The following is a 16,807-nucleotide window of genomic DNA, read 5'->3' on the forward strand; positions in this document are numbered from 1 at the left end:
TTTCCGTAAGCGGTATATTTGCTACTTCCGTGTGTTGGCTACAACCATGTGTGCTAACTACTTGGAAAGGCTCTTCATACGTATTATAAGGAAAATATTCATTTATTTTTTCCGGATTTATGAAAGAACGCGTACTGCCAGTATCGATCATGAAAATAGCGTCTAGTTCTGGTATTTCGATATGAGGTAGTCTATGAGCTTGCGAATAGTTTAAATTGATTATTTCCGGTGATCGTCCGGTGAGGCTTCTATGGTAAAATTTTCCTCATTTTCCTCAGACTCTACGTAATTTTCGTATATTTCCTGATCGTCCATATCTATACATTCATTATATGTTTCATAATCCTCATATTCGTCTATGTTGTTTTGTTTTACTGCCGTTCGCATGGAGACGTCCGTGTTAGGCTTAGGTGTTGTATTTTGCGGGAAACGATTCTGATTTAATTGATTTGGTATCCCGAATTTAAATTGATGATTGGGATTTTGTTTGAAAAATCCGCTTTGTTTATAATTATTAACTGCTCTAGGCAATTGTTGTTGCGGGTGACGGAATTGATTAGGTTGTCCTAACTTGTTAGGCTGAGGGAATCTCATTTGATTATTAACGGGATTATTTCTATTAAATAGATTAGGGAATGTCTTATGCTGAGAGTTTTGTGGAATATTATTATTTATGCCGAATTTAAATTGACTTTGTGGCGTTGGTATGATAGGTTTAGATTGCAATGGTTTATGGTTCGATTTATTTTTAGATTGATATTGCGTTTGGAAATTGACCTCTTCTGTTACGACACTTAGTGCACTTTCCAGCGAGGTGCATTTGTTCAATCTTACGAATCGAAGCATTTCCTCGGGTAAGTTATATAAGAATACGTTTAACGCGGTATTGTTGTATATAATATACTTAGCTGCTTTGATACCTTCGTCAGTTAAAAGGTTGACTTTAGATATTAAAGATGATCTTATATTCTGGATTCTATGGCAGAACTCAATATACGTTTCTCCTTGTTTTATCTTAAGATTCTCTAGTTCTATGGCAATACAGGCTTCAGTGCGTGGATCGCCAAAATGCTGTACAAATAATCTTTTTAACTCCTCCCATGAGAACACATTTTCTCTTTCACTAATTAATATGGCCGCTTTGCCTATTAATCTGCTGGTAATGCAGTGATATAAATAGATATCTTGAGCGGGATTGTTTTCCCCTCTAAATGACTTAATTACATATTCACATTTAGTTATAAATAAGTTTAACAATTTCCCGTCGCCATCAAAGCGTGGGATAATCGCTTGAATTTCCTTAGGAATAAGTTGAATTGTATTTGTTGGCTCATTTGTTGCCATTTTTACAAATATATATTATTTTTAGGGCAAAAGATTAATAAAGTATATTCGGCGATTTTTGTCCGATATATACGCTTAAACTAAGTGTAGATTCGGCTATGTTTGTCCGAAAAGACACGTTCCTATACTAATTGTAGATTTCGCGATTTTTGTCGAAAAATACAAGTAAATACTATAACTAATTGTAGATTTCGCGATTTTTGTCGAAAAATACAAGTGAAAACTATAACTAATCGTAGATTCCGCGATTTTGACCGAAAATACGAGTGGATATATCAACTTAGCGATGTTTGGTCCAGTTAGATATATAAGGATAGACACGGGGTTATGGAAACAGTGCGAATAAGGATTTACTCACAGTAAACTGCTGCTGCCCATGCCGAGTTGCTGTCTTGAACGATGTTAGCGAGATGCTGCTGCTGCCCGATGCGGTATTTGACGAAATTTGTAAGTTCTTCGAATCTTAGTCAGGCTGTTAGTTGCCGCGAAGTACCGATTTTTGTGTACGGAACGACGAACTTTACGCGAACTTAAGATCCGACCCGACTGCGCCAGTCAAATTAATGGACAGCACTTTATTTAAAAAAATATATTTATTTGATTAAAATAAAGGTGTGCTCGCAGAGCATCAAGCCGAGACAATTACAGGAACAGAACTGGATTATGGTACAAATGACAAAGCTTTTATACATGTGGTTTTAGTCACGTGGTATCCGCTATGGCGTGATACATACAATCATGGTATTCATAAATGGTCTTAACAGTGAACAAGTAATCGTTAATCAAATGGTTATAGTTTTGGCGCTCGTTAAAGTTACAGTAATTGACCAACTAGCATTTGACACCGTAACTCTAACCCATTGATTATTGTTCTCTAACCTATTGCTATTGTTTGTAGAGGCCTAGCAGGATGCATAACTAGATACAGTGGTAGCGGCGTGGCGACCTAAACCAGATGTGCAGTGTTCTGAGCAATGTTACTAGGAAGCTAGGAACTTACAGTAACAGGCTGTAGTCGTGCAGACAGTACAGACGCACGCGGGCAGTGGCAGCAGTGGCAGTAGTGACAGTATCGGCAGTAGCGGCAGTAGCGGCAGGAGTGGCAGTAGCGGCAGTAGCGGCAGGCACAGTTCCTGAGCGAGACTCCCGCGACGCGACGCCACCATCGGCCGGCGCGCGCCATCTGTCGCGCACATGTCGCCGTGACGTCACTGTGCACACACACCTCTAGCGCGAACCTAATATACTAAGCCGTGTCTGAGACAATCAAACTAATTATTCGTACATCATTATCATAAAACCTCTCGGGAATATTCGTCCTACTTGCTACATTCAACATTAACTTTCTGAAGTAAACTTTTTTGTTTCTTATATGCGTTTGTCGACTTTTTATACTAATTTTTTTACACGAAGAAGATACCTAATATATAGTTTGTTCTAACACAATAATGCATCGTGCCTAGTCGAGTTTAATGTAGACCTCGCTGTTGCCGACTTCACTGTTCGTACTACTACTACTGCTAGATCTACTAGTGCTATTAGTGCTACTAGTGATTACACTAGCAAATATAGTTCTTTTCTTTTTCGTCTTTAGCTATTTTTGTTTACTATTTGTAAGTTTGGAACCGACGATTTGGCGTTTGCTATGAATTAGTCGCAAGGATGTTTATGACTAACATTCTAAATAAGTAAACAGCACGCGACACAGGAAGGTGGCATGTGAGCACACTTGGCACCGAGTCACGGAGTCACCGAGCACTGCGTGGAGTACTTGCACTACCCCTACAGTGCTACAGTGTGCGGCGTACGGCGGCCGTGTCATGGTTACAATAATCACCAGCGTGGAGTAATCGATACATGACATGCTTTTCATCTTCATCATGTTATGGAAAGGTATGTAGATGCGTAGTGAGGTAGTGACGACCATGTGTGCGACGTGTGCGACGTGTGCGATGCGTGTGACGCGTGTGTTGCGTGTGATGTGCAGTGCTGGCGGGCGGCTCGGTGCAGCTGGAGGCGGTGGAGTGCGGCATGGACCACGAGGCGGCGGTGCTCGAGGGCGACGTGCGCATCTCGCGCTACCCCTGGCTCGGCGTGCTCTACTACCAGTACTGTGAGCGCACACCACACTCAAACACTCATTTGTTCGTACAAACTATGATATTTCCATCGAATAGCTTTGTTCATATTTAATAAAAATATGAAAATATTAAGAGCATTATATACAATTTAATCAATTTACGAATGAACTAGCTGGCCCCAGCGGCGCCGCGCTCTCGCATGTCATAGTGTATTCATTTGAGCGCACAAAGAGCTATTACTCATATAATAATATATGCCTACAAAGAAGTGCATTCACGACCTCTTAGCTTGGGTACATCCTTCTGTCATATTAGCGAATTGGGTAGTTGGGTCTGGCCGATTTTGGTCTGGCATGGCCTGGGTTAACGAACATTTATTAGACTCGTACTCGTAAAAGGTTCATCTAAAATGCTCAGGCTATGTAGCTTTTTTCGTAAATAATGTTGAAATTGGAATTATTACAGACTGAAACATTTTATTAGGCATTCATTTGATATCAACGAAAATCTGAAATAGTGACGTCACTACGTCGTATTTCTAATGTCGTATACTAAAATGTGTTTTTGACATTTCATAAAGAGTAGCTGATTTGACTGGTAGACAACCACCGTATTGTCAAAATTACTAGTAGGTTGGGTCTTTGCTAAACTATGTTGGAGTCGGCTTCCAGTCTCACAAGTCATACCATTGTTTTACACGGAGCGACTGCCTATCTGACTAGTTGTCAGACTTTCAAGCTTCTGACTACTTAATGACTGTCAAAGATCTTCGAAAATTACAGCCGGGACCCACAATTGAACGTGCCTTCCGAAACACGGAGGATCACGATATGTAGATATAAGATGGTCACCCATCCACAAAACAACCTCGGCACGCATAGCTCAACTTCAGAGATCGATCAGCACGGCTGATTTTAACTAAGTCACGAGCTCCTCAAATGATCAAAATTACTATAAACCTTTAAAATAATTTAAGCCGACCACAGTACCTAACTTTTGAGACCAAATTAGCACCTGTCTTGATATCACGAGCTGCGAGCACGCTGCAGAAAACTACGTCGAGGACGTTGCTATAATATGGCAGTGGGCTCGAACTGCATCCACATTGCCACTGCGAGTATGCGGCTCGGCTTACACTCGGCTCGTGCTCGGCTCCTCTTTCGTACAGCCACCTCGCTGATTAGGGCGGCGCGGCGCATTTGGGCTTATGCAAAGTCCAACCGCGTAGCTATCTGTGTAAAATCTGCGTGTATATTATGTAAAACAGGGGGCGAGAAAGGCGACACGCGCTCAGTGACAACTGTCGTTCTCGTACATAAAGAATTCGTATTAGCTGCAGCGGCGGACATCGGGCCGATGCCCAAGATCAACTTCAGGTGAGACGAGTTGGCACGAGGCGTGAGGAAGTACACTGTACACTGTACACTGTACAGGTAGGCACACGGCACAGTCTCACTGCGGAACATTGCAGAACGAAGTCGCGCGTGCTGCTGGGCGAGGACTGGTCGCGGCCGGGCCGGCGCGTGCGCAGCTACGTGCTGCACCCCGAGTACGACGACACCGTCAACACCGTCGCGCTCGTGCAGCTCAGAGACGTCGTCAAAGACGGTAACTATGTCGCACTGATAACACCCACACACCGCTGTGTCACATTCGTCGCCCAGCACGCGTCTTCTACAACATTGCATTCAGACTGTTGACTGACATTCATTTATGTTTATCATTCACCTTCCAGTTAAGATTCCACCGTTGTGTCCGCCACCGAACCTACTAAAGAATCCCGAGTTTTATGTTATCAAAATGAAGGATGGTAAGTATATCACAATGTATTTGCGCTGTTCTGTTATCTAGCGGCGATAATTCTTCGTATTCATACGGTTAGACTGAAGATTGATATAGAACCTATTGCTACTCATATAGTTCAAGTTTACCCACGAATGTCACAATCACACGCCGCTAAGTCGAGTACGTCGTGTTTGTGAATAATTGTTGTTTCTCCGACTTTTCGACTTCCGACCGTCGTTCAGACTAAACCGAATGCGCCTTTAAGTATTATATTATGAAGAAGTGATGAAATGTTGGTAAATTAATATTTGTAAGTGAGTTATGATACACTAACAAACCGAGTTGAGTCGTCGTATTATTTCAATGACTGTCTAATAATTTTATGCTTCCAGACTTATTAAACTTACAAAAAGAAGTGGTCAAAGTAGCACATATACCAGGAAAATTGTGCAAAGATTTCTACGTGAACGCCAACGTGAGTTATACGTATTACGAGTATTATATCGTCGGATATGTTTCTATATAATAATGCGTGTGTTAGCGACCTTGCATTCCTTCAAGAAGTTTGCAGCAGGATGTTCTCTTCACTCCTTTGAATGTTCCGCATAATGGGCGATTCCGATTATCATGCCGATATGGGTGGAATGTCGTGAATGTGTTTGAGTCACTGGCTTAAAGGATGCAGGTATTTAAGCAGACTTTGCTGAAATACTGTATGTTAATGTAGTTGTACAGCAAGAGGATGCGGCCGGCGCATGCGACGTGCGTAGTGGAGCTGCGCACACGAGACATGTGCGTGTGGGAGGCGGGCAGCGCGCTCGCCGTGCGCGACCTCTGGGGCCGCTGGCAGCTGGTGAGTCAAGTGCCCACCCATCACTACACCACACGTACGCAATACACTACGCGCTCGTAACAATACACATACTTGTGTGGCAGCTGGGGCTGGGCGTGCGCGGCCCGGGCTGCGGAGCTCCGGCGCGCTTCCTGGACATGATGACCTACTACCCCTGGATTGAGAGTAGCCTCGCCAAGTTCCAGAGGATCACCATATCCAGGATAAACAAACATAAATATGTGCTTCGCTGTGAGTGCCTAAGTACCTGCAACAATCGCTAGTTACTATCACTGCGTAGTGGCCCACATCATAACTATGATGGTTTTACTACCTACTTAATCCAAGTCTGTATCGATATTGCTCGATTTTACTATTAATATTGAATTTCAAAATTAAATACTTTTTATACATTCATTTTCAAAATTTGGATGAGTGAGGCTCCTGCCTCTCATATTAGTGTATCTTAGACTATACGTGTTAATATTTCAGCATCGGGAGGCATAAAGAACATGCAGAGGTTTGGCGACTGCGACCGAGCGGAGAGAAAAAACCTGCTGTACAGAGAGAACTTCCACCTGCGCACCTCCAACCATCAGTTCCAGTTGATCACCTACAATGTACGTAGGCTAACTTGTATCGACCTCGCCCTGCCCGCCTCACGTGACCTGCACGTTTATGAGTGCAAGCAATTGTTGACAGATGACAATATTTCAACAAGCGAGTTTCTCGTGCCTCACCATGGAGCTGACGAACGCCACGTCCGTCTCCGAGATGCGCATCGTGCACCGCTGCCTGCGCGTGGTGCGCGGCGAGCGTTGCTACAAGTACAAGTGTGAGTCACTACTCTCTCTCATTTCTGTATTAGGGCATTATGTACTAGGGCACTCAGAAAGTTTTGCGAATAGCAGTTTTTTTGTATGGGACAGTGTCAGGTTATATAGTCCAGTCATTATAGTAAGTTCACCTCGGAATTCGAGATACCCAGCTGTAAGTCTGTAAATACTTGTATATTGACACCCTAAAGTTGTCTCAAAACCTACATATGGTAGGGTGTACGCAACTATAAAATTTCAAGGTCAAGATCACAAAAACCGGTTTTTTGCGCTTTTTTTGTAAATATCTAATTTCCTATGGAATTTTTGCTTTCGTATTCATTATCAATATTGTCATCTTGGCACGTTTTTAAGCACTAGGATAGTTGACTGGCTGAAATATAGTAATATAGCTTAGAAACATAAACCCAGTGGATAGTTAGACTGTTTCAAAATAAGCCAAATGACACAAAGTTTAAGCGATCGAGAAGCAAAGGAAAGACTTTAGTCGCTAGTTTATTAACTATAAGAAAGTAAATGGTATTTGTTTGTTCAGAAAAATAATAACAGTATTCAAGTCCTTGAGTACAGTACCAAACACCATCCAGAACTAAATAAATAAATTCTATCAGCAACAAACAATCATGTACGGCACTCCCCACACTGCCGGTTTACTACCCGCGCGCTTGTCCATTGAATCAAGTGACTCCCTGAACTACACACTAGTTGGAATCTGTGCTCGTTCTTCTGATAGCATTAATAAGGTACCGAGTGACTTGTTTTCACTACACAAATAAAAAAAAACATCTAAAAAAAAACATTTCCATCGCTTGAAAATACGCTAGTGGTCTTCCAACAGATTGCGGAGAAGGGGTCTATGAAGTATTAGGAAAAAAAATTCAAAAAATGGTTTACTTGCACGAAACTTCGCATTAACAGAAGTAAAGAGATGTTTAAAAAGATGAAATAAAAAAAAATTACACTGTAGAGCAATTTTTTTGAGTTTCGCTAAACTTTCTGAGTTTCCCACGTATGTACATATATTGTATGTGCTTGTATGTTTTATGACCGGCAGCGACGGCTTTCGACATAACGGTGTACATCATGTTTTCGGACGAATGCGGGTTCGACATGCAGGCGTTCGGTACTCAGATCAACATGAATCTGATCGATCCTCACCGACACATGCTGGACGAAGGTCTAGACTACGAGGACTTCACCATGCGCAACGTGGAGTACCGCGGCCCCTCGTACATGACGGACGTGGGCTACGAGCCGCTCGACCTCAACATGTGGGTGCCCGAGTACGACATCTGGACCTCCACTGAGTTCGACAACAGGACTACTCCCACGCCGCCGCCCATGTACTGTAAGTGATACTTGTCGACCTTCACTTCACGCAATTACGGTTTATCTCGACTGAACGTTGTACTAGGTGAAGTTGTATGTTGCAGTGCCGCAAGCGAAACGTACCAGAACCACGCTTTTGACCACCACGACCACTACACTATCGTGGGGAGAATTCTTTTTCGGCAAAACAACTACAACTAAGAAGACCAAGAAGAAGCCTCGCTACAAGACCACTACCACAGTTACCACCACTACCTCCCCGAGGAAAGGGCGGTAGACGAACACACATACAGACACGTGCAGACTCACTCGCAACAATCGCAACAATCTACTGGAACTCACGAAGAGGAAAACAATTTAATTTTTTATTACATAATAAAATAATGATTGAAAAAATTAAAACATCGTATTCTTTTTTGGGCACATTGTTAATTAATTGTTGTTACGCTTTGTCATACATATTGTTAAGTAATAGCATTAGTATAATTCCCATATTGGAATCCCTTATAATTTGGTCTTTTAGATTTTTGTTATATTTATAGGAAAACTCACACATTTCCTTTAAGTTCTCTTCGTGATTTTCAAATATCGGTCATCAGCTCTTTAACTATGGAACCAAGATAGAAATACATATATGCCCGCTTAACTAAACAATATATTATTATTTTTATTCGGATCGCGCAACTTATCCGCGCAACGATCCTCTTTAATACGCTTAAAAATAGTAAGAAAAAAATATTTCTTGATTGATAGTCTGTACGCTAATAGCTAATTCGTCGCGTCGTAAACCGCGGCATTCAACGTCTGAGATAAAACGACGTCACACAAAAAATATAAGGCGTGCGTGTGAGTACGTGTGAGTACGTGTGAGTACGTGTGAGTACGTGTGAGTGCACTCCGCGTACGACAGATAAAGTGATTAATGTAGCGAGAGACGTGCGCTCCACGACTCATCTCAAAAATGGCCCGATAATCAGTGGTTACGATAAAGAAACGCATTACAACAAACCCTCAAAGTAATATATACTCTATTGGTGCGTAGAAAGGTCCATTTTTTCCGTAATACCTGGAGCTAACAGTAACCGGAGCCTCCTCTTGTGCTCGCATACGCGATCGAGCAGTGTCGTGCACGCGTCCGTCAAATTTTTCTTTCTAAGTTGTTGTACTTTCATAAATATTTTTCACTAAAGCCTTGATTAAGAATTATTAATCAAGTCGATATTACACTGCGAATTGCGATCAAATATTTTGTAGTTAACATCGCTAATTAACTGTATCTATAAACATATATTATACAAATGCCTATAATTAGTAGGATCTATAAGAAAACACATCATAGAATCGAGCTACATAATATATTATGTAATGTAACATTACAAACATTACGTAGTTATACTGTTAATATTAAGGGTAAGACAAGAACACAGAGGACTGTCAGGTTGTTCGCGTGAGTGCCTGTTGTGTGTGTGTGCTCGGGGCTCATGTAGTCATGATGCTTCATCATCTACTCCATATTTAGCGCTACAACGTACAGATCGCAGAGATTGTACATTCATTACCTCGCTCATTGCGCGCGACTTTTTACAGCTCTCTACCTTCTACCTCACTCTACCGTCACCGGTGCTCTACACTCGACGGGCCGACAGGCACAGATAATAAATATAATAAATAACTTCATTAACTTGTGCGCCGTCTAATTGATATAATTACAAAGGATGACGGTTGAATCTAAACGTAGATATGATTCCACTATCTCAGCAAACATTCAAGTTTCAAGAATAGTTTAAAATAACAGTATTTTATTTGGAAGACTTGTTGTAATTAGACGACTATTATCATTTCTGACCGTTTTTCTACATTTTACTTTCTTTAAGGATTATAACGATGGAAAGGTTAACTATTGTCGACTTTGTGTTCCATGTAAGAAATGCCAGAAAAATCACGGAGACAGGCTAAAAGAAATAAACATTTTTTTTATTATAAATGCTAGCTTGATCTTATATGATGACATTGTCGTTCAGCGACAAAGCCCTGTAATAAAAAAATATATAAATGATATGATTGATATGAATTAGTTAGTAGTGTGTGGGGCGTCACTATAAAACCTAACGTCTATATCTTATTAAATATAGACTCGCACACGTCACTCGCGTCACTCGCGTCACTCGCGTCACTGACGTCACACACATTCAGACAGATATATTAGCTTACACTGACGCGTACTTAGTTTACTGCATACTGTTCTTTTACATTGAAGGCTCTCGCACGCTCTAGTTTGTTGACTGTAGTAGGAACACCCGGTGATTCCCAGGTGTGTCTGTATTAACTAGCAGGCAGGCCACGCAGGAAATGACGTCACTGCGCTTGGACATTTTCATTAATTGTCTATGCATGGTGGTTCAAGGCTTTTCCACCGCACCAGAATGCGGGCGCACGCCACTGACCTGGTTATCGCAAGCTAAACTTACATCACAATTTCACCTTTTGGTTCAAATAATAAGGTTCCATTTAGTTTGGCAATCATACTTTTTCCGTTTGAATTAGAACCGCGCGATAAAGCGTTGCCAGTGCTACGGCGTAGAGTGTAGCTGCGATTGGCGGCGCTACGAGCGTCGCATTACAATACGTCTACAGCCGGCGCGACTCACCGCGAATCGACACGCGGCTCACTCACGCGCATGTCTCGCGTTTTTAATGATTACAGAGCGGTAGAAGAGTTCATGCTGCATGTATTGTGTACTAACTCGTATCTGGATTATGTTGACAGTAAAATAGTTGTCAGCTGAAGAAGGTTGTATTCATGATAAGGTTTAATGATAATATAAATCTGATTCATCAATGTGAGAATTTTAAGTATCCATGGGTTTGATCGTGACTAGTGAGCAGACTAGAGTAGAGCAAAACTAGCTCGAATTCGCTCGTTTGCTACTTTGGTAAGTAGTTTACGAATATAGGTCTGAGAGTAGAACAATGTGTACTACTGCACAGTATGCAGTAGTAAGCACAGTGGGCTTGTGTTCGGCGCTGGTAATAAATTGCGGCGGCGCACTGTGGATCGAAAATCGGCTGTAGAAGACATAGGATCTCGATGTCGTGAATGTTATTTTTTTCGCTGGAAATGACTTCTGCTGATCATTACTGTTATAAAAAATGACATATGAAGTAATTGTATGCACAAATGGAAGAGTTATAATTTTTTTAAGAAAAATTTGTATGGAGCTGACATGAAAAATGAGAATATCTCTGGAATCGCAAGGTTGGCCGTTATATCCTCGCACACTGATATAGTACTATTTATTTGTGAATTTTGGACATACTTTATATGGCGGCATCACTTGCGATTTTTTTTCTAAAAATCGGCAAAATTTTCAAAAAAAAATTTTTGTTTATGATACATTTTAATGCTTAAATGCGACTATAATAAGTGTAATTTACAATATTTTTTATGCTTAGACCAAAACATTCTAAGAAATCACACAATCGTATTATTCCTCCTCGAATGGTGCTCTCTGAACCTCGTATAATCTTTGTTTCGGGCCTCTGAAGCTTCTTCCGAAAGACTTCCAAATGGTACAATAATAGCATTTACTCCGTTTATCAACAATTTGTGGACGGTAGATGATATGCAATACCCATCGTACAGTTCCAACTATTTTTCAGCGGTTGTTATTAAGTCTTCATATAATCCAAATACTGAACTTGTAACGACAAGATAAACAATTAATATTAATATCAAAGTGGGGATTTGACGGTGCATCTAATCAAAGCAGATATTAGCAAAACATAAAGAGTGGTCAAGATGATTCCAGCATATTTATGACCAGTTTGGTTCCATTAAAGTTTCATAGCTGACGGTGATACCCTATGGGTGAATCCAAAACCCTGCTCACCGCCTCTGTATTGCAGTCCAGTCCAGTTTAGTTTTGCGAAATAATCCAAAGAAGTTGTCATAAATGAAAAAATTGCAGTGGATAACAAAATTGAAGCTCTCGTTCCCTCAATATATCGATGACATGAAATTAGTCCACCAATTGGTGATGACAGTGTCAAAATTTGTACATATCTGTCTGAAGCGAAGTCAAATGCGGCCTGCTACCTGTGTTTGGCTAAGCCCACATAAATGAATAAGTTAGATGACTAAGATGCCATTGCGTCAAAAACCGTTTCTTCTGGCGTGTGCGGATAAACATTTATGTGATGTCCGCATTAATGTGATGAAATGACTTCTACATATAGCGCATCGTCTCGACTTCAAAAAGTGGTCTGCTAGAGGAGAAGGCCATCAAGAGTTATTGCATCCAAGAAAAAAGCTCATCCAAGATTGATTCAAAGATGATCTTAACCTTTGATCGATCTTGGATGAGTTTTTGGTGGACTAATTTCATGTCATCGACAATGTGAGGGAACGAGAGCTTCAATTTTGTTATCCACTACAGTTTTTTCATTTATGACAACTTCTTTGGATTATTTCGCAAAACTAAACTGGACTGGACGGCAATACAGAGGCGGTGAGCAGGGTTTTGGATTCACCCATACGGTATCACCGTCAGCTATCAACTTTAATGGAACCAAACTGGTCATAAACGTAATTCGCAGATTTGCTGTGATTCTGAGAACTATCACATCTGGAGAGTTTAAATACGTGCAGAAATTTAAAGAATACGCTAGAACAACCGCTGAAGAATACTTGGAATTGTACGATGGGTACCTACTGCATGTCTTCAACCGTCCACAAATTGTTGATTAATCGAGGGGACATAATTGCAGTTAATGCTATTGTAACAATTGGAAGTCTTTCGGAAGAAGCTTCAGAGGCCCGAAACAAAGATTATACGAGGTTCAGAGAGCACCATTCGAGGAGGAGTAATACGATTGTGTGATTTCTTAGAATGTTTTGGTCCAAGCATAAAAAATATTGTAAATTACACTTATTATAGTCACATTTAAGCATTAAAATGTATCATAAACAAAAATTTTTTTTTGAAAATTTTGCCGATTTTTAGAAAAAAAATCGCAAGTGATGCCGCGATATAAAGTATGTCAAAAATTCACAAATAAATAGTACTATATCAGTGTGCGAGGATATAACGGCCAACCTTGCGATTCCAGAGATATTCTCATTTTTCATGTCAGCTCCATACAAATTTTTCTTAAAAAAATTATAACTCTTCCATTTGTGCATACAATTACTTCATATGTCATTTTTTATAACAGTAATGATCAGCAGAAGTCATTTCCAGCGAAAAAAATAACATTCACGACATCGAGATCCTATGTCTTCTACAGCCGATTTTCGATCCACCGTGCGGCGGCGGCGTGCGGACGACGAATATTTGCGCAGCGCCTGCCCGACTCTTGAACACGTACGACTTCGCACCACGATACGCAATCTTACACGAGCTTAACCAAAACGTACCCATACATTGCTCGTTTTGCCTAACACTGACAATTATCATCGGAGGCAAGAGCACAGTGGATAACTATCTAGACGAGTATCCGTATAGCTATAAGTCGTATAGCTGTACTGTCTACTGCTAAGTACAGTGGCGCTAAGACCATTCGAAACTATAAGTGGAAGCGATTCTTCATTCACATTTTAATTAGAGCTGAAACGTCCTCCCTGAGTCACGAGCCCCCTCCATTCGTTTCGCCTGCTGTGTAATAATGGTAGACTTATCTCATTATTTACATTGTCATGCACATTGTCAATTAGTACTTAATCAACGCATTACGCAGAGACATGACCCAGTTTGTAACTATCATATTAATATGTCGAAACTCCCACTAGCACGGTGGGGATATGTCTCCCCTGTACTGTAGTACTCGAGCATGGGCTCAGCGTGTACAATGTGGATCTCTGTCGCGTACTCCATAGTTTACAAGTCGGGAGTCGTAGTGCTCACTGCTGCTGACTAGACAATAGACATCTCAGTCCTCAATAGAAATAGCTGCCTTGCCTCTTGCATGCTGTGATTATCCACAGCACGAAACTATAAGTAATATAGTTTTTCTTCTAGTCTAAAATATAGGTTCAGTTAGTTACTGCTGGCCACGTTCGCTACGTATTGTCTGATTCTCTTCATCCCAGATTGTTCGATGTTTTCGTGAGGAGCGCTGTGTGCGACGCGGCGACGGCGGCGGCGGGTGGAGCGTGCCCGATCTCGATTTATATTCAACGAATTATTGAATAAGTGATTTAGTTACAACTACAGGTGCGTGCGTCGTCGTGTCGTGCTCTATACATGAATACATGAGGACGGGAATAGCGCGCAGACAAACTACCGGCGGATTCATAAATATGTTGATGCACCTTTATGTATTACAATGGAGCCCCGCATTAAACGGCCGAGGGAGCGAGGACGGGATCTATTGAATGTTTTCAATACTTCATTAGCTGGCACTGGGTTGCGAGCGACACGCGGCAGCGATGACCGGCGCGAGACGGAGCTGCCCGCGACAGCCTATCTAAGATAGCCTAAGTAAGCACTAATGCACTACATAAACACAGAACTCTTTTGTTCGCTGAGTTATAAACAAGGATTGAGAATAGCGATTTCTACAATTCCTTGTAGGAACAACCTTTTCGGACTAACTACATCACCCGAACAAATAATGACGGTAAGAGAAATTTCATTTTCTTTTGCACATTCAGGACGAAGTGTGTGACTTAGAACTCAGAAAATATTTTTTTGGCCCGACCCAGTGCCGAGACCTCTTGTGCGACAACAGCATACACCACCGACCACATCACTGAGGCAGTAACTTTGAACAAGTACCTCCCAACTAGCACACAAGCGCTATAACAAGCTGCACAATGGCCGGTTAAAGGATTTTTATAACGCCTTAGGCTCCTTAGTAAGAAGTATAGTGGTTCTATAAGCGGCTACAGATCTCTTGTAGCGTCAAATAGGCCCATACTATCCAGCTTATAGCTCGACATTGGATCTACAGTGGTCGTAAATAGTAATTATAATAGTACGTAGTATAGTAGTAATACAGGAGCGCTAAAATAAGATGAAGGTGGTATAATCGCGCTACAAGAGCTTTTTCGCAGCTTCGTGGCGCTTACCAGCTGTTGTACAGAGGTGGTTAGCGCCACGAGCGTTCGGAAAAGCTCTTGCAGCGCGATTATACCACCTTTACCTTATTTTAGCGCTACTGTGTAACGGTTATAAATGCTAACGCTCTAAATTAGTAATATGGTCGGTTTATTATGGTGTAAACTAAATATATTGTATTAAAATGAATCATCAGTGACAAATGAGGAGACATTTTATTTTTACGGATTGGATTATGAAAATAACAAGTAGTCTATCGCTTTTATTTCTTTGTGTACGTGATATGAAAGTGCGAGTTCCAGTTTACTGTCAATATATATGTATATTATCGTCAATATTTTCATGCGCCCACAAAATATTCAGTTTTAAATGCAAAAATTATATAGATATGTGGATTTGGAAATTGTATTTTGAACATAAATAAGACTTTGAGGGTTACAGATAGTTTAATTAGGGTTATCGCCTTAAGCTGTACAAAGGCTCTAGTGTTTGCTGTTGTAGACCTCAAGTTTCTGCAGTTGTGGCATAGGAGTGCTTCAATATAATTGTTTTGGTCGCACACCAGCATTTTACTCGTTTAGGGGTCTTTTAGGGGTCAGTCGTTGAATATTAAATTTATTTTATTTTATTTTATTTTATTTTATTTTATTTTATTTTATTTTATTTTATTTTATTTTATTTTATTTTATTTTATTTTATTTTATTTTATTTTATTTTATTTTATTTTATTTTATTTTATTTTATTTTATTTTATTTTATTTTATTTTATTTTATTTTATTTTATTTTATTTTATTTTATTTTATTTTATTTTATTTTATTTTATTTTATTTTATTTTATTTTATTTTATTTTATTTTATTTTATTTTATTTTATTTTATTTTATTTTATTTTATTTTATTTTATTTTATTTTATTTTATTTTATTTTATTTTATTTTATTTTATTTTATTTTATTTTATTTTATTTTATTTTATTTTATTTTATTTTATTTTATTTTATTTTATTTTATTTTATTTTATTTTATTTTATTTTATTTCATTTTATTTATTCTTTAAAAACAGTTGACAGACTGAACCACCACTGCACCTATGTAAATATATTATGATAATAATTTTAAGCTTTAGTATAAAGGTATATTACTCGGTTATAGCGCTTTAGGTGCTTAACATAATTCTGTAATCCCCATGGCTGTAAAAATGTTTAGAATGATACCTTATACATCTATTTGCCGTACAGAAGCTATATAAATATCTGATATAACGCTCAAGGCGCTATTACATACCTACGCAACTCTTTTATAGATGAGTAATACACTAGCCCTAAAAAAATCTGTTATAGAACCTAAGGCATTACAAAAAGCTTATTTACGCTCTTGAGCGCTATAAGCGCAACGCATAACTCTGTTTAAACTCCTTTATCTCCTAAAGTCCCCTTATACAGTTAACGGTGTTATAGAAGATTCCATTAACTCAGTTATACTTCCCTAGGCTGTCTAGCGATGCAATTACATGCTCATATATCACTATAAGTCATTAGTTTCCT

The 16,807-nt window shown here is 39.8% G+C and overlaps 1 protein-coding gene across 1 annotated transcript; it reads left to right on the forward strand.

The window, feature by feature from the left end:
* The first annotated feature begins 3,224 nt into the window (after positions 1–3,224).
* On the forward strand, positions 3,225–8,595 carry LOC142981292 (uncharacterized). Its single transcript, XM_076127088.1, has 12 exons — positions 3,225–3,237; positions 3,332–3,457; positions 4,693–4,801; positions 4,897–5,033; positions 5,161–5,235; positions 5,603–5,685; positions 5,938–6,063; positions 6,147–6,294; positions 6,535–6,662; positions 6,745–6,877; positions 7,933–8,226; positions 8,312–8,595. Exons 1-12 carry the CDS (start codon positions 3,225–3,227, stop codon positions 8,482–8,484), a joined length of 1,545 nt encoding a protein of 514 aa, XP_075983203.1. The 3' UTR covers positions 8,485–8,595.
* The last annotated feature ends 8,212 nt before the right edge of the window (positions 8,596–16,807 follow it).

Source organism: Anticarsia gemmatalis, chromosome 19, assembly GCF_050436995.1.
Source record: "Anticarsia gemmatalis isolate Benzon Research Colony breed Stoneville strain chromosome 19, ilAntGemm2 primary, whole genome shotgun sequence".
Classification (NCBI taxonomy): Eukaryota; Metazoa; Arthropoda; class Insecta; order Lepidoptera; family Erebidae; genus Anticarsia; species Anticarsia gemmatalis.

Bases quoted from the DNA above. Each gene is read 5' to 3' on its own strand.
- LOC142981292 (XM_076127088.1), top strand. The intron at 6,064-6,146 runs GTGAGTCAAGTG...CTTGTGTGGCAG, and splicing joins TCTGGGGCCGCTGGCAGCTG to CTGGGGCTGGGCGTGCGCGG. The intron at 6,663-6,744 runs GTACGTAGGCTA...AATTGTTGACAG, and splicing joins TCCAGTTGATCACCTACAAT to ATGACAATATTTCAACAAGC.